At 38.3% G+C, this 24,261-nt stretch overlaps 1 protein-coding gene across 3 annotated transcripts in view; it reads right to left on the minus strand.

Moving 5' to 3' along the window:
* Chchd3 (coiled-coil-helix-coiled-coil-helix domain containing 3) overlaps positions 1-24,261 on the minus strand; it is a 278,206-nt gene that overhangs the window by 79,995 nt on the left and 173,950 nt on the right. For all 3 annotated transcript variants that reach the window (XM_059257530.1, XM_059257529.1, XM_059257531.1), the window contains one exon: positions 16,530-16,613. In XM_059257530.1, the coding sequence (XP_059113513.1) occupies positions 16,530-16,613 (84 nt within the window). The remainder of the gene's footprint in view (positions 1-16,529; positions 16,614-24,261) is intronic.

The raw sequence follows: 24,261 nt of genomic DNA on the forward strand, positions 1-24,261 counted from the left end.
GGTGACAAAGCAAAGTGAAAAACTAAATAAAACAAAGCACTTCACACTTGACAAATGTCCTAAATGATTAGCAACAACACTATTGCAGAATAATTTAAAAATCAATTAAAAGACTATTAAAGTAATGATTTCTTCTAGAGTCTACAAAAATCCCAAACAAATTGTTTGAAAGCAATATTCAGATGAGACCTAGAAGTTAGAGAGCAGGTGATCCTGAAAAAAGAAAGGCTTAGGGAGGAACACAGAAAGTCGGTTATAAGAAGAGACACTGGGCAATTTTTATTTTGTAACCTGAAAGGGGAGAATAACTCTCTCTTCATTTAAAAACACCAACAAATAAAACTACTACTACTATATATATCTAATAAAAGTCATCATCTCATTAATTTTCAAATACCATGAACATGCAGTTTTCCATTTCAGGGTGAATTAATGATAAGTATAAGGCAGAAAGACTATCCACAATACCCTATCTGCTGTGTGGATAAACTTTTAAAGAAGTAATTTTCTCTAAAGACAAATAATTTTCCTTGGATAATGGGGAATCCAGAAAGCATGTTTCATAAAATGTGCTACAGTAGCCGCGCGCGCGGGGTGGTGGTGCAGGCCTTTAGTCTCAGCACCCAGGAGGCAGAGGCAGGTGGATCTCTGTGAGTTCAAGGCCAGCCTGGGCTACAGAGTGAGATCCAGGAAAGGCACAAAGCTACACAGAGAAACCCTGTCTCAAAAAACAAAAACAAAAACAAAATGTGCTACAGTAAAAATTTTTAACTGTAGTGTTTGCAAGGTGGTGGGTTTAGTGAGGGCTTTACCACACTTTGTACCACAGAGAAAATGAGAACAAAAGCAATTTAAAAGGTTGCATACATCCCTATCTTGACTCTACCGGGTAGTAAATTAAAAAGACATTCATCCACAGAGAAACTAGCTTTAATCCTTTACTTCCGATATAGCAAGTATACCCTGTAGTACACTTTGAATCATGGGATTAAAAACACAAGATCTACATATATGAAAGATAGTTGAAGAGCTCTAGTCTGGATCTGATTTGATTTTTTTTTCTTTTTTCAGGAACAGTAAAGTCAACAGCAAACTGTGGGGAAACTATAAAAATGAATTCAAATTTCATTTAAAAGCTTATTTTCCAGACTGGAAAAATTCATCATTTAATTCTTTTTCTTTCCCTCATTTTAAGTGTATCATGTTTTGCCTGCATGCACATATGTGCACCATGTATGTGCTGTGTCTGAGGCCAGAAAAAGGGCACTGAGTCCCCTGGAGCTAGTCACAGCAGTTGTAGAGCATCATGGAGGTTCTGGACACGGAGCTTGGTGCTCTGTGAAAGCAGCCAGTGCTCTTAAACGTGAGCTGAGCCATCTCTCCAGCCCCTGGTCATTTCATTCTAATAATTCTGTAACCTCATCATGCCTTTTGAAGACTTTTGTTTTTATTTTTAAAGGCGTATTCTTCAGAAAGGCAACAATGTCTACTGTGAACTTTTTGCTTTGTTTTGTTTTCCTGAGCTGGTCAACAAAATTTGAAGTCCTTATTTAAAAAATTAAAAAGAATTTGGTGATTTTGCTCTTTGGTGAGTACTTTTAATAGACTCTTGCATAAATAACATAGAATGATGGGACATGTCAGTACTGCATCTGACCCAGAACATTTTTCTGCATAAACAGAATTGACAGTATCAACACCCCACTGTCATTTCCCTGAACCTTAGTCTTAGAAATGTTTGCTGCCTCCTAGTTACACAACCCACAATAAGTATCTTGTTTTTCCAAGGAAGGATCTTTTTATCAGGAATATTCTCATCAAAGCACAGTATCAAGAGGGAAGCAGTGGCTGTTGGGAGAAGCACTCCAGGCCTTTCTGGCATGTCTCTTTGCTCTGGCCCACAGAAGCCATTGAGGCCACAATCACACTCTTACGCTTTCTTGTCTTACACTGCATTTGAGGAATAAGATAGAAAGTAAAATGTAAACTCCTGTACTTGTTTATTGTTTGACTTATGTATCTCCTTATTTAATTTTAACAAAAATTTTAATTAAAAAAAACCCTGCAAGATTAGCCCAAATACCATTAACAATACCTTTGTTTCTGTGACGATTTCTTAAATCAAGGGTATTGTTGGAATATTAGAAAAACTGAACCTATCAGTGTTCCAGTGGCTGGGCTCACAGAGCATCACTAGAAGGCCACGGGTGCAGGCAGCACTTCCTGCAGGGAACAGCCTCTTCCCACTGGCCTTTCCAGGCTTCAGAACTGTAGCTGGTAGAACCTACCTCTTTCCTCTCTATGGGCCTCCTCACTAACTTGATGATATGAGGTACTCTGCACATCACAAAACTTTCAGTAAACATCAAGTATAACTAGGTCATACAAAGCATTCAATCTGTTGCTTGTTTGTTTAGAAAAGGGTGTTGTTTTGTTTTGCTTGTTAATTTCCCACCTCTTAGCCAGAAAGGTATTCATTAGCATTCTTTCAACTGGATAAACAATTTAGTCTCTGCTCAAGAGATGAAGGATGACCAAAAGACCCAGGTTGTTATACACTATCAGGTTACTATCTTAGATATTGGATATCTATCAAGTTTTAAGGGAAATACATATGAAAGACATCTCATTTTAACAACAAAAAATGTACATTAAAAAGGTTTGAAAAAAACCTAAAAGAATGTATGTAGGCATCAATATTTTTATTCTATATTATAATATTAATTCCATAGTAAGCTCAACAACTCATACTTTTGGGAAAATTCAAAATACTATTTTATATTTTTAACATAATAAAACAAGGTATACGTGTTTCAAACAGAGCTCAACCCACATTTCCATAGTCAACCTCTCGTCCTCTATCTTTTCTTTTTTTTTTTTTTAAACTTTTCACTCAAAAGCTACCTCAAATATCTATGTATAATCCTTAACAGTTTAGGTGCCGCTACTAATGATGTTAGCTGATATTTATCCTCACTTAGTTTGCATAATGTATATAATATTTTGCTTAATTTCCATATGCACAAGGCAGTATATCATGAAGGCCGCTATACCAAGGAAAAATCTAAAGATCAAACAGATATTTCCAATAACAAATAGCGAAAGAGTATGAGGTCTAACATTTGATCCCATATCCCACTGGTCATTGATGCACTTTGTTAACCTTGAAGTCCTTTGTAGGAGAGGTCTCACACTATCAATGAATTCTGGGGTCACCAAGCTTATGTCCCTAAGATTCTAAGACCTGTGATTACTCTTAACTATCTCATGTAATTGTGAAATACCAGGGACAAGTACTTGAGAAGCAAAGCTTTACCAAATTATGACATCCAAAAATCAGCAAGTAGACCAAGCCAGCAAGAGTCCTCTGCTCTGATAAAACTCACCGGCTGAGTTCAACTGCACATGCCATTCCACTGGCACAACAGTTAATTCAAAGATATACACTTGCCCATCACTGAAACAAAGCTGACAAGATCTTATACTGCGCTTGGTTGTCATAAAACCTAAGCAACAACACTACCCAACATATTCATTATTTTAAGCCATCTGTGCATTATCTGGGAGGGCTGCCATACAAACCAGTTCTAAGAGTGTAAATGGACCAATCCACATCATTCACTTGCCTGGCGCTCAATTGATGGAGCAATAACAATAATTAAGTAAACACCACCATCATTCCCTTGCCAATAGCATAAATCCAATTTTCCAGTTTCCATGTGTGTTGTAGGACAGGCCCATAGGGTCAAAGAAATTGGCTCAGACCAGTAGCCAAGGCATGCACATAGCGTACTCCTTAAGAGCCAACCTGGAGTCTGCCTGAGGGCCTAGCAACAGGAGCTGTCAGAGTTCCTGATCATGCCCAGACAATGAGGGATGACCACACAGACTGGGTGCTGGGAGGAGGGTATATAAGGCCTTCCCTGCTATTGAATAAGTGAGTTTGTTATTTGCTTTCAACGGACTCCCCAGTGTCTGTGTTATTGATGCGGCACCTTCTCACTCCCTCCCCCCAGGGAGCCATTAGGATCCAAGCAACACACGTGCCCATTTCTTCGTGTGAAAACAGGCTAACTTCTGTGTTAGATGAGTAAGTTCCTAAGAGCAGCAAACTTTCGTGTCAATAAAATATCTCAATTCATTGGCATATTATCCAGGTTATTGTTCAATACTGGTTTTAACTCTCTGTTGGAACAGGCTTAAAATAACAGTAGTCTTTATTTTGTTGTCTGGCAATGCTTGAAACCCGGAGTGTCATCATGAGTACTGCTTCCGCTTGGCCACTCCTAAAGTAATATTCATTCACAACCCTCTTCTGTATAATTACCCTCAAATGCTTGCAGAACAATGGATAGTTCTACAAATTGGCTCTTCATGTAGCTTGAGCCAACAGATTATAATACTTGGCCTTTTGCCTCTCTAGTATTATTCTTTTTGAAAATGGGTTTAGGGTCAAGTCTAAACGAGACATAACATAATTTTTAGTCTGTCCAACAGTAAAATGGCAGTATCTGTCTTTAATCACACACTATTGAATTTCAACAAGTAGTTCAAGGTATGGCTGCCAAATTTCTACAATTTCAAGCAAATCCCATGAGAGAAAAGACAATTCACAATCCTCCATGCATTATTTTTACTGAATTACAGAAACACTGAGGTTCCAGTATTACGTTCATCTTGATAACAGTGTAAACAGTCAGGCAGACATGAATCACCTACCCTTAGGAAATACCACAGGATCTTTTCCTCTCAGCTTTGCACTCCCTATATCAGGTCATACAGTCTATTCTGGTAAGGTAGAAACTATAGTAAGTTCTAGAAATACTACTATTAAGGAATAGCAAGGAAGGAGGCATTATGAAATACCGGAGACAAAGTATGTTTCATCTTGTTACTCCATGTACCTCAAAGTTACTATATAAGGCAGATCAGTATGTAGTAGGTGATGTCCAACATGAGGCAGGTGAATATAGAGAGAAAGCAAGTTTGGGAACCAGGCACAGGAGCCCATATGCCTGCAATTCCAACACTCATGATGCTGAGATAGGGAGTGAAGGGTGGTGGGTTTAAGGTCTGTCTTAACCATATAATGAGAGGCAGGAAGGGGCCAATAGAAGGAATAAGGGAGGAAGGAAGGTACGTACTGTCTATAATGTATTTACTATCTATAGTGTATTTGTCTATTCATAATCTAAGTTTGTAAAAAGTTCCTAACCCAGGTTCCAGGTGCACGCAATCTAAGCAACAGTGGACACCATGCTTCAGGGACCCTTTGATAGGATCTGCTAAATTCTATCACACTGAATCTCATCACTATGACCTGCACTGAACTAGCTTGGCTTAAAAGTTATTTCTGGCTACTTTCCCCAAAGTATGACTAGAACCACTTTCTCTTTTCTCTATCCTATCAGAAGAATAAAGCCCACTCCACAACACAGGTCCTTTGCTATCTCCTTCCTTTTAGCACCTCCCATCCATTCAGGCTGAGTACTGTAGCACACTAAATGGCTATTCAGCTCATCAGGACCCAGAAAATACTGGTGTAATTTCTCTTTGCTATAAACACAGTTCACTATGAAGTAAGCCTATGGTGCTTACTGTAACAAGGGCTCACCAACTGTTGCTAATGGACAGTTAATTGAGAATCTGTTACTTTACTCTAAAAAGAAAACAAATCCATATTCTGTTCACCTTCATGAACACCTTCTTAGAAGTGAGTGGTATCTGCTTCCCAGGAACTTCATGTCCCACCAGTGGTCACCTAGAGTGAGAGGCTTGGCTTCCTCACCCATGAGGAAGGCAGGGGCCTAGCTGTATAGCTGAGAAATCTGGGGCAAGTTACTCAGTGACTTTGAGTTTCAACAATAAAAACAGCAACTGACTGGGGAAGGAAGTGAAGATGTACCTTTTCTTCTGCGCCCACCCCCACAAAAGCACAGTATCATGTTAAATCATTTTGGGCCCTGCTGGCTTATGATGATCCCTTATGGATGGTATGGATTGAGCAACATTAACACAAAACTTCAAAATGCTTCCAAACTGAAAACTTTCTGTGTGTTAATAAGATTTCACAAGTGGAAAAGTCTGTACTTGATCTTGTTTGATAGGTTTCTATTAAAAATGAAGGTGGCCCCTACCTGAGGGCTACTGACAGTTGATGGGTCTCTGAGGAGTGGAGCCAGCTTTCTTTAAGGTTATGACCACAGGTAGATACACCCTGTTCCAATAGATACTCTACACCATGAGTGTATGGGCAGCACAAACTAGATTCACTGGGTTGTTATAAAAAAACAAAAAAGACATAAAGTTGGGAAAGGGGTGAGTATGAAAGGAGAGGGGTGAATATGGAAGGGAGAAAATGTAATCAAAATATATTGAACGTATGTATGAAATTCTCAAAGAATCAATAGAAATATCTTTCTAAAAACTGAAGGTAGACCTTCAGGGTCTATGTACATGAAAAACAAATTCTGTGTTTAAGCATAGGTCTCACTCCAAGGTAGCTTACTATATCCACACAACCATTCCAAAAATCTGAAAAAAATTGAAACTTAAAACACATGACAAGGAGATGCTTGAGATACTGCATTGGTGCTGGTGATGATATTGATCAACACTGTTTCCTGCCAATAGCCATGAAATACAAAGAACTTTCACATGTCATGGTATCCAGGAACATCTTCATCCAAAGCCATGTTTGGAAATAATACATGAAACCAGATATTCTATTCTGGATTGGACTTCTAAATAAAACTGATTCCAAACACCCCTTCAATACATGCTGAAATAATGAGTAAGAGTGTCATGAGAACAGTGTGATTTTTTTTATTTCAAAAGTAGTAGTTGCCCTGATTTTTAATTTTCATATAAATAAAATATGCAGTTGCAATAATATGGGTTGCAGGACTGGGGCAGAAAGATCCTTGCCTGGTCTGAAAACCTGCAGGGCAAAGCAGCCTAGAACTGAGCCTCCTACAAGTGGCCTGGACAAACCAACTGTAAAACCACACTGGCCATTTCTAACCTGCCCAAAACAATTTTACTCACTGATTGGCCATTGGCTAGGCAGGAAGTGTAGGCGGGACAAGGAGGAGAATAAAGCTGGGAAGTGGAAGGCTGAGTCAGAGAGACACCACCAGCCGCCATGATGAGAAACAGCATGTGAAGATGCCAGTAAGCCACGAGCCACGTGGCAAGGTATAGATTAATGGAAATGGATTAATTTAAGCTATAAGAACAGTTAGCAAGAAGCCTGTCACGGCCATACAGTTTGTAACCAATATAAGTCTCTGTGTTTACTTGGTTGGGTCTGAGGTGCTGTGGGACTGGCGGGTGACAGAGATTTGTCCTGACTGTGGGCAAGGCAGGAAAACTCTAGCTACAGTACGGTGCCATGTTCCCTGAGCTATTGTTCTGAACTTTGAGGCAAATTAAATTATAAAGCATGTGATTACTGGCTTTGATCATTCAACCTATTCTCCGAGTACAACACAGTCTTTGCTAGGCCAGGCTAGCAAACCTCACAGTAGCCTCCCAAACTAATAGCAGGTCCTACAAACCCTCTGAAGGCTCCCAGTGACTCAAAGACCATCAAGACTGGGTGCTGATATGTCCTTTGCTTGCTCTGCCAGACCGAGACCTGGTTGCACTGGTGAAAAGTATTTTCAAAATCTGTGAAGATAACTGAATATTATCCATTTAGATTACCCTTCTCCTTCCATTTATGAAAGGAAAGAAGAAAAGACAATCTCCTCTACAGGCCCTCATGTTTAACATATGTGCTGGCCTCCAAGGCCTGAGTTTTCAGAAAAGGATGACCACCTCTTGGGTTCATGGGTATGATTCTGAATTCTGACATGAGTTAAATCCCATTACCCATCACTTCCAATTCTGAAGAGGGTAAGAGAAAGCAAGTTTGAATCAGCAATATGTAAGGAAATTAAAAGAAAATAGAGCTTACTTACTTTATAGACCACAGTTTTGCTAAGGACTCTTAGAGATTCTCTTAGAATTCAGAGAGAGAGGGATAGGCACTTCAACATGCTCAACCAGGCCTCCTCCTCACCTGCCTACCCTTTAGCAACAGGGCAAAGAGGTGCAATCCCAGGATACTCTGAGTCCTCAGAACAAGAATTCTACAACAGACTGGAATCCTTTTCTGCCTTTATATCTTAGGATGCAATCAAGGTCTCAAAATGGCATACTGGCATTATGCAGGGCACACAGATCCCATTAACTTCAAAGAATAGATAAATGACAGTTTCTAGAAAAGGTCCTATGGCTTGAGTCAAATGCTGAATCATCACATGCAGCATCCTCATCTTGGAAGGCCCAAATGCCTGTGGGAAATAAATACATCTGACATATTGAAACCTAACATTTTTTTAAATCATTTGACTGTGGAACCGATCCCACTCTGACAATGACATTAATCTTCAAAATTGATCTAGTGTCTAATATCTGACTTCACGGAAGCTATGTGTGTAATATTTCTTTTAAGAGAGTGCCATCTGAAGCAACCCAGTGCATCAGACACAGGATCTTCATCTGAGACTTTAACTTGGGGTATCTTCTCAATCCATTCAATTCCCCTCAAAATCCCATGATTTTATGACCTTTAAAGGACAAGGGTACCAGATAGTCTTCATAGAACACTTTGGCTCTAGAAAATAGGCCAGCATAGCCTCCAGGGATCAATTATCAATGAAAAACTCTGTATCAGATACACAGGCGTTCTGTGCTATTTGTATGCCACCACATCTATGTACAGTGCCTGGTTCACTGTCAGAGTTTAATACATTTGGTCTGAACGAATGGTGAATGTCAATGATTTCTTTCTAGCACCCCAAATTTTGATTGAGAATAACCAAGGTAAAAATCCTTTCTCAGTCTCAGAGGCCAAATTGGATTTGGGTTCCCTCCACTGAATGCAGAGTACAGTGTAAACCTACTTTATATGCCAGGTTCAGATATGGGCATTTCTTCTTGGGCAATGCCAGGAGCTAATACTATTTGCAAATATTTTAATGACCATATGTATCTTTCTAACTGAAACTAATGTACTGAATGTAATCTCTTCTAGAGGCACAGCTGGCTCACAGTCTGAACATAAAATTGGGATTGCAGAGCATTTCCTAACACAAGCCCTGCAATTTCCTTTAAAAAATTTAATGCTCATGTATTTTAACTTTTCAGTCAGCAAAGTGAGGAAATAAGCATTGGCTGGACTGCCTAAATGGAGTACATTTGAGATTTATAAATAAGATACCAAGAAGCAAAACAATCACTAATTTTAAAATTGGATATTTTAAAAATATTTAAAATTCAGATATTTTAGTCCATTTTTCAATTTCAATGAAAGGAAACAGAATGGCTTCCTTTCTGCAATATTCTTGTCAGTAACTCCTCACTTCCCCCCCCCCCCAAAATAATTCCAGTGAAAGGAAAGATGGTATTTTTCTCAAATATAAATGCTTGCTGAGCCTCTACAACTTGTACAGAATCTTTCAACTGGAACTTCCTCCAAATTTCACAAGGCATTATTTTTTTACCTTATCTCTTTACACATCCAAGTGGCATGTCATTTCTCACAGTCATTATGATAAACAGAATCCGATTACCTTTCTGTACAGGCTTTCAAAGGCACAGGCAATGTAGAGCACTGACAAAGTGGGGAGCCCATATTGTTGGCTCCTTCACACCGATGATCATTATAAACGCTCACAAAGAGGCCACAGGTCTTTAAAGCCCAACTCTCCATCATCTCTTTTGCAGAGCCCTGTGGCTATCACTGCAGAGCACAGTGGCCCATTCTAATCTCTGAATAGAGAAGAGGAAGAGATCATTAAATTATAATTTCTATGCACAACTGCTACATGTATTTCCTACCAACCGGATTAATATGAAAGCAAGATCCCAGAATAAAGCTGCTCAGCAGAGAGGAAGGCAGTTTAGTGTCTTGTAAATTTGATTTCACTGAAAGCCCTGACACATCATAATAGTGGAATCCTATTTACTGTAGCAAGCAGGATGGATAATGCTATTTAATACCTGGTGTACTGTGTGCCATCAGCTCACAGCTTTGTACTCCATGTTCTCATCTTACCTTAAGGTTAATACTTCTTGACAGCCGGCATGGTAAATAGAGCCCAAATTAAGTGCTGATCCCATGATTTGCAAATCTTTCCTCTAAAGTTAGACATAGAAGAACTGGCTCCAGTTAAGGGGATCATTTTAACAAAATACACTTTAAAAGCTCACCCTAGGGAAAAAAAAAATGTAACTTTTATATCCTTAAAGCCAGATTAAAAAAGCATTTCAAGGTTACTCAAACCACATTTCCCATTTGAAATTTCAGAGAGGTTAACAGAAAAGCCAACATACTTGAAGGATTTGTTGAATAATGAATTGAAAAGACCCCATATCTACTCAACTGTATTGATTTTCTCCCCCCTAAGAGAATGAAATAGCAAGTGAAGGGGGTTGGGTGACATCAACTCATATTGTTTGCTACTTTTCAAAATATCTGTAATAATAACCCTCTAAGAAACAGGTCAGAGTGTAAAATGGCTCACTGTTTGCATCCAAGTTATAAACAGCTGTGTCAGCTGTAGTAACAAAAGCCATGGTGTGACTAGGCTGCATTAATTTTTCCACCTAATAATATCTGAATACATTTAGTAGAAACTTCACTTGAAAAAAAAGCTTTTATTTAGAGTGTAACTCATAATGTATAAAACATACTGCAAGCAGCTTTGCTGGGATCTGTCACTCTCAATGGCACTGCAAACATGATAGTGGCTTGGATTCCTTCAAGGGATGGATGTGTGGACCAGGAACTCATCCGCTTCTGCAATTTTCTTCATCTACAGAAACCATGGGAATCTGGCCTGATTTCCACATGAATTAGGAAGCCAATACAAAATTCCCAAATGTGGAGGAACAAAGTCTCTCTCCAGGGTGGCAGGTACAAACCAGCTGACCCATGCAGGCCTGCTGGGAGAGCTTTGCTTTCAACTATCCTGCTGAGTGTGCCACCTCACATTCCTGGCCACAGTGAGTTACCACTGACCCCAAAGCACTGACAAGTGCTTCCAGTGTGTCTCAGTGAGGAAAACAGCAAAGATGAGGTTTTGTTTGTTTGAAATCCAGTAAGGCAATTGAATATCTCCCCCTTCCAAAATGATTATTGGTATTTTAGTATCTCAGATTTTAGTGATTCTATTACTTTGCTACCCTGGCTTCACTGGGAAGATACTTTTCAATGGCAGATTTCATCTGGTAGTAAAAGTACGTAATAGTTTCTCCCCATACGTAGTACATCTGGTGCCCAATAACCTATTCTACTTCTCAGATTATCAGTTAGCATTGTTTCCACCCTTCTTCCAAGCTTTCCACAAAGGAACATAGGTAAAAATATCAACTGACAAAAAGTGAAGCAATCCCATCACCAAGTAATCACACAGATGGGCCCGACACTTTCTCATGCTGCTGAAGACATGCCACCCCACTGGAAGTGAGGGGCTTTAAAAAAGTTGCTCATTTGATGGAAGTATGACCTTAGAATTTAATTAGTAACTCTCTCCCCAGGTGACAAGCTGGTAATATACTTTACTTCTTAATGGTAATTTATTTTTTCATTATTCCCTTTCAATGTCCTCTTCCACCCAGCTGGTACAATTCCCTTTCTGAGTTAATTCTAGGTAGTTTATTGCAAGTGTATGCATTATCACTACTGAAAACCAGGAGTCTATAAAATGCAAGTAATATGTGCCACAGGACCAGGTTGATCTGAACACTAAACCTACACCACAATAAGACCCTAAGGGCACCAGGGCTTTTACAGCTCACCTGCATGCTGCCAAACCCCATCATCTTTAAGAGAGCCAAGAACAAAGTGGTTGGTTCAGTACAAAGAATTAATTCAACTTTATTTTAAAAAGTAAAAAGTTATACGTGTATGACACTGGAACCCTCAAAGGGATCAAGTTTTCAAGATGCCCCGGGGATACAGGGGCCTTCATCCTGTAAGAACTCCACCTAGTGTGGCTTTGACTTTCATGTTTTCCAACTGATGACAACCTATCTTTTCTCCCACAGAACCAATGAATGGCTGGCAAAAACACATTTTCCTTAAGAATGTGCCAGCAACCCATTTCAAACAAATTATCCACCAAAACAATTTACCAAGAGAAAGACTATTTTCTTTCCAGAAGGCAGAAAGAGCTGACTATGCTACAGGAGTCAAGATGAATGCAGGGACACCTCAAGGATACCAAACTGCTCAAGTGACTACAGACTCCTCCCTGAAGGGAAAGCACCAAAAGCCGACAGTGAAATACCATTGGGCATTTCATCATACTGCAGTTTCTAGGTAAAGAAAACTGTCTTTTTTGGTCAAAGTTTCTCTGGAATCCTGAGGAGAAAGTGACATATTTTTGAGTGTTTAATACATTCAGGTTATGAGGAGGCAGTAATGAAATAGTAAGATCTGGTCCTAGGAAGCACCAGAAGCAGAGGTGCTAAGTCAGCACTCACAGAGTTAACTCACAGAATTAACCGGCCAGACTTAACAACTTAAGCAGAAACTCAGACATTTTAAAAACAACTGCATCCTGGCTCCCAGGGCTGCTGAGGAAGCTGACTCAAAACCAGATCTATTGACAGTCTTCTGGCTTTATATTCTTGGGGCAAGTTGCTTTCAGCTTCAGGATATTCACAGAGTGGGCAGCCTCACAGTTATTTGTGAGGATAAAATGAGACAAACTATAAAATGTGTTTAACATAACATATATATTCAATCACAATTACTATAAAATGTATAATTATCACAGAGAGGTATGAAGCATTACAGATCTGTCAATCAATTATACCTCAATAAAATTGTGAAAATAGAAAAGAACTGCTGGAGGGACTTGGATCAGTCCCTTGAAAACACATCAGAGTCTTCTCTAGGGGCTGCTCTAGGCTTCCTCTGGGCAAACTATCAACCAGGAGTTAATATTCTTTGGGGCTCTTAAGTAAGAGTCATGTTCCTCAAGCTCCCTTCAGGCCACATATTTAAACATGAGGTTTCTAACTCTCTCAAGAGCTACAGTTTACTGTCTGATCTGTCCCAAAGCTAGCTGGACAGTCTGTGACCTTGACTGACTGGGAAAAGAGGACCTGTCAAAGTTTCAATACCTAGGACTTTGGAATCCTGGTTCCAGAAAGAATAAAATTGTTGTCTGGGAAGATTATACTTATGAAACCTCACACATTAGTGAAAGGAGAAGACTATCTCAGACTCCTGGTGGACACACTAATATAAACAGCTGGGAGGAGAAAAAGACTTGACACGTGGCAATTACCTAACTGATAAATAGTTTACTGAAATAAAATCAAGAAACAAACCGGGCTGTATTACAGAACTGAACATGTTGCATATGCTCAAATTGACTAGTTCACAACTGCAGAAGAAATTTGTATCACACTGGATAGTTAAAGGACTAAGATCAGCAATCATGCAAAGGTGGGGCATACATACTTACTGTTCCTAGTCTATCCTAGGGAACACCATTGGGATGATATCCTAAGACTTGTGAAGGTTTTGGTGGTCCTCAAGAACCCAGGGCCTTACACACACAGGACAGACACTAATACTGAACTGCATTCCCAGTCCCTCATAAGACTTGCTGATGTCACTCTCTCCATTAATAACTGAGTATTGAAGGTTTTATCATTTCATGTGATTAAAAGACATGTTCAAATCCATTCTCAAACCATAGCAACCTAGACTGGACTGTAAACAGATGATTCCCACACTCATATTATCATTATTTTTTTCTTATAAGCACCATTCAGTTCAGTACTTTTATACTTTTTAACACCGAGTATGTTTAGAAATCCCAATAGAAATGCTTACACAGTGTACCTTCACAACCATTAACAATACAAAAATGCCTTCACGAGTTTTACAAAATGCCTAGTTACAGACTGAATATCCTTCACATAATCATAGATGAAACCCACCTGGACAGAATGACAGGTCCTCTAGGAATATCAATAATAAACAAAAACAGTGCTTTACAGAACTGGGTAGAAGTCATGAGGAGGCTGACTGACATTTAAGTGATTTTACAACTACTGGAATCTTATGGACGATGAAAAAAAATTATGTGTGTGTGTGTGTGTGTGTGTGTGTGTGTGTGTGTGTGTGTGTCCTATGATGAAAACAGCTCCATTTGATAAGTTCTGGCCAGTTTGTAAAGAGCTGTCCTGTCATCTTTTATTTTGGCAGGGGTATTACTTGAGATTGAACTCAAGGTATTATGCATGCTACACTCCTTTATTCAGATCATTTTAACAAGCCAGTGATACAAATAATACTCCCTCCTCCTAGCGGCTGGAGAAACTGAGAGGCTAGGATTTTCATTACATAGTCTGTGAAAAAAAGACAATGACGTCAGAACTGGTTCTTTAAGTGGCACTTCTGAAGATTGCAACTTACATATCAAGTCAGGCTCACTTGCTGGTTGGGACAGTCCTAAGAATGTATGATTAATTTTTTTAAATTTTATGATGTAAAATTAAACAAGATTTGAACTTCAGTACACATATAGTCCCTTTCACTTCTACATTACAGAGGGAGACATAAGAGGATGAATTAAAGCCTACAAGTAAGCTAAAATACTGTGGGGATTTTATCACTGATTCATTCTCTGAATGATTCCATAGTATGTCTACTCAACGTCTCTATTTGAACATTTTAAGGAGCACCATAAATAATTCCCAAACCAAACCCCTTATATACTCTACCACCCATATCCTAAGTGATATCTGTATAATCTTCCCCTATAGACACATCTACCTTCTTAGTTATAACACTAGACCTAGATTATATCTAACCCTTTCTTTTACTCATTTTCAAAACTATGCTCAAATCTGGTCTCTCCCTTTGGTGAAGGTACACAATCAGAAACATTTTCATCGTCACTGCTGGCAGCCTAGTAGCCATGTCCATCCAATTACCTCCTCCCTCCCCTGCAACCCCAATCCCATAGGGTTCTCATGTAGCTCACTGTAACCTTAAACCTGCTGTGTAGCTGAGGAGGACTTTGAACTCCTGATCCTCCTGAATTCATCTCCCAAGTGCTGAGCTAACTGGTGTGTGCCACCATGCCTGGCTTGCCATCCCAATTCTAAATTAATCTCTTGTCAAGCCTCCCTTGCTTCAACTTTTGCCCAAGATAGCCACCTGTTTGCTGATGGACAGGCTTCTTCGGTCCTTCCCATATGTGCCTAGTACACCCCAATCTCAGGAGTGACCCTGGCTTACTTCCCTGTGACTAAAGGCCTGTTCCTTGCTATCCCATTATATAGATCTTCCTTCTTCATGCAACCCCAGGCTTACACTTGGCTGAGGGACACCTATGTCCTGCTAAGTTATTATTTTCCTTATCATCTATGCTGCCATATACTATGTATAACTGACTTTAAGCTCCATGAAAGTAGACATTTAGCTTACACATCTAGGGCACAAAAACCAGCACCTGACACACATCAGATGTGCAAGTGTCAAGATGTGCTGACCTGCAACAGGGAAGGAGACAAGGAGATATGTTTGAAATACAAATAGCTACACTGAGCAGAATTAAATGCTGCATTTCTTTCTTTCCCTACATTTGATCAAATGTCATATTCTAAATAAATTTTGGATCACTTTGCAATTCCATGGATTCTATATAAAGGTAATCTAAGGAACAAATCGATTTCACTGAACAGGGATTCTGACAAAATGTTAAAACATCATCCTTAAGCCATTGTCTTGTATTCCTCTAGTCCCGATCCCTCTGCTGTGTTTTGGTCCGTTTTTAAATACAGGCTGACTAGGCATATGCCTCCTCACTTAAATCTCCCCTCTAAGCCCTACATATTTTTAGCTCCTGTTACCATTCTTGAAGGAGACACTGAATTGTAAGCTGTAACTGCAACAAAATGGGGTTTTCATTGACAGCATATCCTTCAAAACAGGACCACCTCAAGCCAAGTGTGTTGGCATACATGTGTAATCCTAGCACTAAAGTGTAGGCAGGAGGATTAGAAGTTCAAATTCATCCTTAGATGTGTAGTGAATTCAAGACAGACAATGTTTCAAAGACACAAAGAAAACAGATGAACAAACAACATCTAAAATCCCCAAGACGACAAATAGCAGTACCACGTCCAAGAATGCACTCAAATGTACTATAAACAATGTTTAGGGAAGTTAAAAAAAATGGCTGCTATTTGGCCTGGGGAGAGGCAGATTACAACATTATATAAGATAAATTAAGTGAGGGAGTTCTTGGGTACAGAAAACACAACAAACAATAACCCAACCTCACAAACATACACAAAATGACATTCTTGGAGACAATGACATAGCTGCTTGGCCTCCTCACTTCTTAACCAGGATGAGCAACTGTAGTGCTAATTGTTGGTTTTTAAACAAATACAGGGGGAGCTACGGATGCAAAGAGAAGAGAAGCGATGACAAGAAAGAGCCATACCCTCTCCTCCAGTCTGGCCAGCTGCTCTTTGTAGAAGGCATCCTGCTTCCGTATCAGTCGATCTTTCTCTTCCAGCTGCCGAGCCTAAAAAAGACACGAGGAGTATACTATATTGAGAAAAAGCAAAAACAGCAACCACGAAGCAAAATTCAGGCAGAAACTGCATTATGAATATATACAGAGCTGACGTTCATTGCAGTCTATTAGGTCTCTGCCATAGAAAAATATTAATATGATGATGATTGCTTCATTTATATGTAAAGAATGAAACTGTATTGTGTTTTTTCTTACTGTAACAGCTGTGTCCTACTTTGTCCAAATGTATTTGGAAATGTCAGAATACAGTGTACAGCAGACTGTCTTATTTAACTTATCTTTCAAAGAGTAATTTTAAGGATTAATAGTCTGCACAATGAAACTTTGATCTGATTCCTGAAATTAGATACATGCTTGCTAATCCTGAATAAATAATCAAAACACTGCCTGAATAGCACACGCACATGAACCTTACACTGGAGAACCCTTAAATGATCGGTGCAATCTGTATGTAGATGCATGTGTTCATTTCATTTCCTTACACATGAAGAAATAGCAGCTTAAAGTATGGAGAAACCATAATGATGACTTAGTCTTCATTTGAAAATTTTAAGATAATAAGTAAAATAAAGTAACTTAAGACATCTAGTTATAATAGCAATTTACAAGAACTTATTTTATAAACTTAAAAAAGCAATACTCTGCAATTCCTTATAAAACTAATGAAGATTTCTACTTGTGGATGTCAAGGTTAGTTAGAATGCATACACACATTTTTAAACTGTTGTTCGGTTTCCATAATTATGCTAAAGTGATCTTTGGTCCTGAAACTGAAAAGACCTCTCTTTATAATATTACTTCACAGTAACCACGTTATTATAGTAAGAGTTTTATGTTCAGTGAAGGAAAAATAGATGTTTGACTGCTACTTAGAAGAAATCAATGTATTTTGGCATTTCCATCTTTGTACATGTCTCATATTCCTTTGTAAAGTGTAGCCTGGCTCACTCTACAACAGTAACTGTTCAGTCAAGTTTTTGTTTAGTTTATATTAATCCATTTGCTCATTTGTAGGTTTTGTTGTTGTTACTTACTTTATCTTCAATATCCTGCAGCATGTTAAAAAATAAACAGATATTGAGCAATATCTACATATATATATATATATATATATACACACCACTTTCCCCTTAAATTTGACAGAAGACATTAAAATACAAACCAAAATAATCCTCATAAGAACGGGGAAATACAAGATGTGCTAATTTAGAATAAATTTAAGTGTTACTGTGCTCTTAAAGGTTAAGTACAAGGTTTCAAATGACATGTTTATGCTACTTGAAATCATATGAATAATAAGAAACATACGGTTATTCTTAAATAAAAAGACATTCACATGCAAGTAAATAATCTATATTTTCTTGGTAGGTACGGTAAAAGCTTTACTAATCTTTTAGGATCACAAAGGAAAAAATGTAGGAAAAAGCTTTGACAAATAATGCAAAGTGAGAAAAAATATCTAAATATGTGTTCTCAACCTTCCTAATGTTGTGACCCTTTTATACAGTTCCTCATGTTGCGGTGATCCCCCAATCATAAAATTATTTTCGTGGCTACTTCATAACTATCATTTACTACTGTTATGAATCATAATTTAAATATCTGTGTTTTCCAATGGTCTTAGTGACCTCTGTGAAAGAGTCGTAAAACACCCATCTCCCAAAGTGGTCACAACCCACAGGTTAAGAACGATTGATCTAAAGAGAAAAAACTAAATTCAATATGCATACTAAAAATACAAATAAATAAAACTAAAAATGACTGCATTCACAAGAACACTCATAGACCAAAATAATAATAATAATAATAATAATAATAATAATAATAATAATAATAAATAGGCCAGTGACAAAGAGGGTAAAAACACGAAGATATAACTGTGAAAGTTAACATCATTAATACAAAAGGAACTTCATTTAAATAGTAAACCTTATCCTTCTTAACAAAAGCCAAAAGTGACACAATTCACATCCACTTACAGATAATAATGGTACAAAAAACAATACAGGTGCAGAATCAAAGAATGTATATTAAAAAGTGTTGTATTATTCATCTTCCAAATTGACAAAATATAAGATTATAATCATCAATACTGGCAAGAACACAGGAAAGTGCGTTTTCATCTATATTTCTGGTCAGATATATAAATGGTCTAAGCATTTCAGGCATTAATTTGACAACACATAGCAATTCTTAAAATTGTACACAGCCACAAAAATGTGAACTTCCTCTATTTGGAGACTTTCTTAGCAATTCTGGCAGCCTGAGAATACAATCACTGCAGGGCGGCTAGGCTGTAAGGAGACAAACCCCAAATCAATCGGATACCTAAATAATATATACACTAAAAAATAATACATGTGCCAGGCGGTGGTGGCACACGCCTTTAATCCCAGCACTCGGGAGGCAGAGCCAGGCGGATCTCTGTGAGTTAGAGGCCAGCCTGGGCTACCAAGTGAGTTCCAGGAAAAGGCGCAAAGCTACACAGAGAAACCCTGTCTCGAAAAAACAAAAACAAAAAAAAAAAATACATGCACTAAAAAGTGAGGGGGAAAGACTAGTAACAACAAGTATATCTTAAACACTTCTGAAATAGAAAAAAATAGATATTCTAGAAAATGTCCAGCCCAAGTGTAACATGGCAATAGTTGTCCATAAATATTATTGTTACTCTTACTGACAAGATAATTTTACTTTAAAGTATTCAACTATAGCAGATATTAAGACAAGATAAAAAAGTTCATATATCTAAGAAAAAGAATTATGTAAATGGACAACAAAGTAAAAGCAACAGAGTTTAAGGAAATAAGATAAGGCCAAAAATAGAAAAGTAATTACAAAGATTTTGGCAAAAAATAAAATCAAAGATGTTGACCTAGCCACATGATCAGACATTAGGAATCATTAAAAACTGATATTTTAGAAAATACCTTTTAAATAATCAAAATATCAACTGAGTGTGTAGTGGGGGATTACAAGTCTAAATACAAGTAGAGATAGTTCTTTACTTTAACCAAGAAAGGATGGAGAGGGAAGCAGAGGTGGAGGACAAAAAATGGAGTGTGTGTTATAAAGATGTATAAAGAAGTGTAAACCATGCTGAAATGCTAGCAGTGGTTATGATGTACAATGAGGCAATATTTCTTATCTGGACTATTCTTTATTATCCACAATGAATAGATCTTACTTCTATAACCGGAAAGAAACTTAAATATCAGTATGAATACATTTATCTGAACTATAAAAACATCAACTGAAATAGAGATTTTTATTTGTTTGTTTTTTGAGAAAGGGTTTCTCTGTGTAACAGCTCTGACTTTCCTAGAACTCCCTTTGTAGACCAGGATGACCTCAAACTCAGAAATCTGCCTGCCTCTGCCTCCTGAGTGATGGGATTGAAGGTGTGCCTTACTATGCCTGGCCTCTGATATTGAGAGTTAAAGAGTAAAGTATTAAGTAATTATATTATACAACTTCAAAACTTAACAACCTGAACAGTTATAATATCAGAGAAATTACTTCTATACCCTTAATATACTAACACCTGCTTTTCCTTCTACTCAAAGGAAACCCAACATGGTTATTAAAATAAGAGTACCACAAAAAAAAAAATTTGTTTAGATGGTTAAGATTGACCTGGAAAAAAAATGCAATGAGTATGTACCATAAGGATATTTTTAAAACACTAAGGAAATTCAATATTACAAGTGTATTGTTGAATCTATTCTGAACATAGAAGAGTGAACAAATTTAATTTTGAAGAGTTGCTCTCAACCTAAATAAAGGATGTGCAAAGATATAATGCTCGAAAAAGTTTGAAAGCAACACACCAAATGTCGGAAACACACTGAAGACCTAAGAGGGAGCTATCACCAAAGACCCGACAGCATCAAAGTAGAGGCAACATCACAAATCTTCCCTCAACTGCAAACAGAATCAATAGCTGGAGATCCACTGGGGAGAATAACAAAGCAAGAAACATGGCCACAACACTTCAATGACACATTGCTTTCAAACAGTTAATAGGATGCTGGGCAGAAAAGTCACACGATATGAATCCTGAAACTTAAATAAGCCGAGGATATGTTGGCTAAGCTAATGGCTGCTGAGTATGGAGAGTCACACTCAGCTTAAGAGAAAGCAGTAAATGGACTGCAAAGAAATAAAACTTCAGACACAGAATCGTTGCAAATGAACAAATAAAAACAAAGAAGATTAGAACATTATTTGCTGTTAAGGTGGGATCATTTCCTGAGAGAAAGATGAATATAAAGTCTTTGCCCACCTCCTTTAGCTATTCCTAGAAAAAACCTACACTGATTTGTTTTCAGATTATGCTAGGTTTGGGACAACATGATTGAGCTTGAAAATATGACAGAATATGCTAATGTAGATTGTTATGGAAATCCAATCTCCCATAATCAAGACAATCAAAAAAAAAGGAAATCAAATTTTATGAACCCCAAACAAATATTTTGATGTTTTAACTAGTGTTGGTCACTAAACATTGACAGACACACACTTACCTCTTTATAGACTTGTCTCTTTTCAGAAAAAGTTTGAAGGTGCTTCACAACAAAAGATACAATAATGTCAATACAAGAGAACATAGGGACATGGGCAAGACATAGTGTGTTGATAAGAACTTTACCTTCCCACGTATATTCTTTGGAAACTCTTCATAGCTCAAACTTTTTGGCATTGCTATGCCCTCTTAGCTGTGGTATGGCTCACAGATGGCACAAGATGACGGCACTAAGAACTTGGTGATGTCACAATGATTTGGTCACAGTATAGGCATATGAAAGCCCTAGAAATGCCAGGGCTGATGTTGAAAACTCAGGGCGGAAAGCGAAGCTGGTACCTGCTCGGTGTCCCTAAGATGATACCATGAATGCAGACACTACCAGGGCTAAGAAAAGGCAACTTTTTAAAAGAGTTCTCAACAGGCACACCCTATCACCACATTTTCTTTCACTCTAAATCTTCAACCCTTCTAAAATACAGACATAATGAGCTGGGAGTGATTCAGGGTTCACAATGATAGGGATAATCTGTGGCAGGCAGCTCTATCTGTCCTCACAACTCATATAGGAAGGTAAGCAAATAAGAGCAAGAGTGGAACTTTATTCTTGTCAAAATTATGTGTGAAGATTAATATATATTATCTCAATAAAATTATATGCTCATATAAAAAGAAAAAAACAAATATCAAAGCGTATAGTTTACCACACACTTCAAGAATGCATTGTAAGCTATAGAACATGACCACTGAATAAAAACAAGGTGCCAAAGTGACCATGTACTCAATTGGGTGAGCACTAGACTTCTGTTATAAATGGGAAACTACATGGGATTCACTGAGCCTTTATTAAGAGACTTAATGGCTAATGTCCAGCGTTAACCTGACTACAGAAAAGCACATGGGAGACCAGGAGAGCACACTTCTCCTTGTTTCTGTGTACTCATTTCCAAGAGAAGATTAAGTAGAAGGGATGACCTGGCCGGAATGTAGACAGTACCAGCCATCAGTTGTGGGCTCAGGTGGAATAAGAGGAGAGAGGAGTGAGCCAATGCAGGCACACATCCCTACTACTGTGATGAAGGTGTGAGCCTAATATACCTAACCCTTCCCTAAGTCCTCTCTGTCAGGTGTTTGCCAGAGCTATGGGGAGTCAGACACTGGTGGCATGCATTAACAAGGAATTATACTTAAAGCAGCATTTTCTAAACCACACCCAAATGTGACCTTCGAGATTAGCTCATCTCAGTAAACTTACATGGGGCTGGCCTCTGGTCACTGTTACACTTTTGAGTGACTGCTAAGAGGCAAAACTATAAGCTACATATAAGTCCTAGCTTAGGATGTTCAACTAGATTAATGTCTACTATGGAATAACTGATTAGGTTGAAAACAGATATGATCAAAGTCTACCCTTCTAACACAATTTCTTTTTAATTTTTCATATAATATATTTCGATCATATTTTTTCCTCTCTTCTAACTCCTTCTAGATCCAGCCCCACTCCCTGCTCACCCAATTTTATGTCTGTCTCCTAAAAAATAAAGAGCAAACATAAAAGCACAAAAAAATATGGAGTCTGGTTTGTTTTCACCAACTACTCCTGAGCATGGGACTTCCCATGGAGTGTGGTTGATAGACCCCATCTCACTCCCATTGAAGAAAACTGATTTTCCTTATCTAAGCACTATCCATTTCAAACAGCTTCTTGGCTAGAGGCTGGAAGTCTAAGAGACTCCTTTAGTTGAATTCGAGAACTCAAACAAGCCCCCAGGATCGGATGAAGTCAGTTTCTTTTGCTTTTTCTGTCCTCACAGGGTTTCAAGAACCCTATTCTCCTTTTCCACTTTTTGTACTAATCACATACTAGGAAAAGCCAACTGTAAACGTCCTCTGTTCCTCCTGCTGTTTATTCTCTGGGAGAAAGAAAGCAGGTGCAAATACAGCAACTCTGTAAACCAAAGACTAAGACCAACAATGAACAGAAGAGATGGACTGAGGCATGTGTTTAAGACAGTGGTGTTCGCATCACATACTGCAGTTCTCTCTTCAAATTAGTTTACCGATCACGGTATTTACAAAAATATAAATTAAGCATTAAATGAAATCTTAATTATATGAACATTTTCTTAGTGTTTTTTTTTTTTGGGGGGGGTTAACCTATAAATTCCTATCACATTTTTAATTTAATTTTACATTCAAAGCTTACTGTTATTAACATTATAGTACAATAGGAAGCCCAGTTGGTGAGGAGGAGGCCTGGATCTGTACCCTGGCCCTGCTAAGTCTCCATCTAACCATGAACTGACCAGCACCAGTGCCCATATCAGGCCATGCTTCCATGCTGCTGCACACAGTTTCTGCCATATCACATCTTTCATCTTTGCATCTGATAAAACCTTTCAAAACACCTTGTATAGTAGTTCTTTCAAAACTTTGTCTTCTTTTGCATGTGTTTTCTCACCACTGCCCCTGTCCTTAGCTCTCAGCTCTCTGGGGCAGCAATGAGGCAGGGCTTTGCTCCTCTGTCTATATCCTTGGCTCAAACTAAGACAATATTCCCACAAAAGCAGCAGTCAGGATGGAGTGGCTGCTGCACTGAAAGGTGAATGCAAAGCAAACACAGCTGTTGGGGAGGAACACAGAGACTTACTTCAAAACACCATAGCACACACACTGCCTATCATGTGGATGTGTTACTCAGGCTAAGAGCAGAACAAGGCAGTGCCAGCATCTCATACTCAGGAATGAAAGCCAATCTTCCTAGTAGGACCCCAAAGCTAAATGAATGCTCAGAGTGTGAAGGGAGTATCTACAAAGAACATCATTCAACCATGTCTTGATCAACAATGATGCTTTGCTAATTAGTACAATGGCTGGTGGAAGTGGGATTTTATTAGTGAACATGTCCATTAACTATGAAACATGTTAGATATGGGTTCTTTCTATTTTTAAAGACTTATTTTTAATTTATGCATATGTGTGCAAGTGTAAGGTAAGTGTTACATGCTCTGAGCAGGAGTCAAAGTTGGTTATGAGCCATAGAACATGAGGTCTAGGGACCAAACTCCAGTCCTCTTCAATAGCACTATTAACTACTGAGTCATCTCTCCA

This window comes from Peromyscus eremicus, chromosome 3, assembly GCF_949786415.1.
Source record: "Peromyscus eremicus chromosome 3, PerEre_H2_v1, whole genome shotgun sequence".
Taxonomy (NCBI): Eukaryota; Metazoa; Chordata; class Mammalia; order Rodentia; family Cricetidae; genus Peromyscus; species Peromyscus eremicus.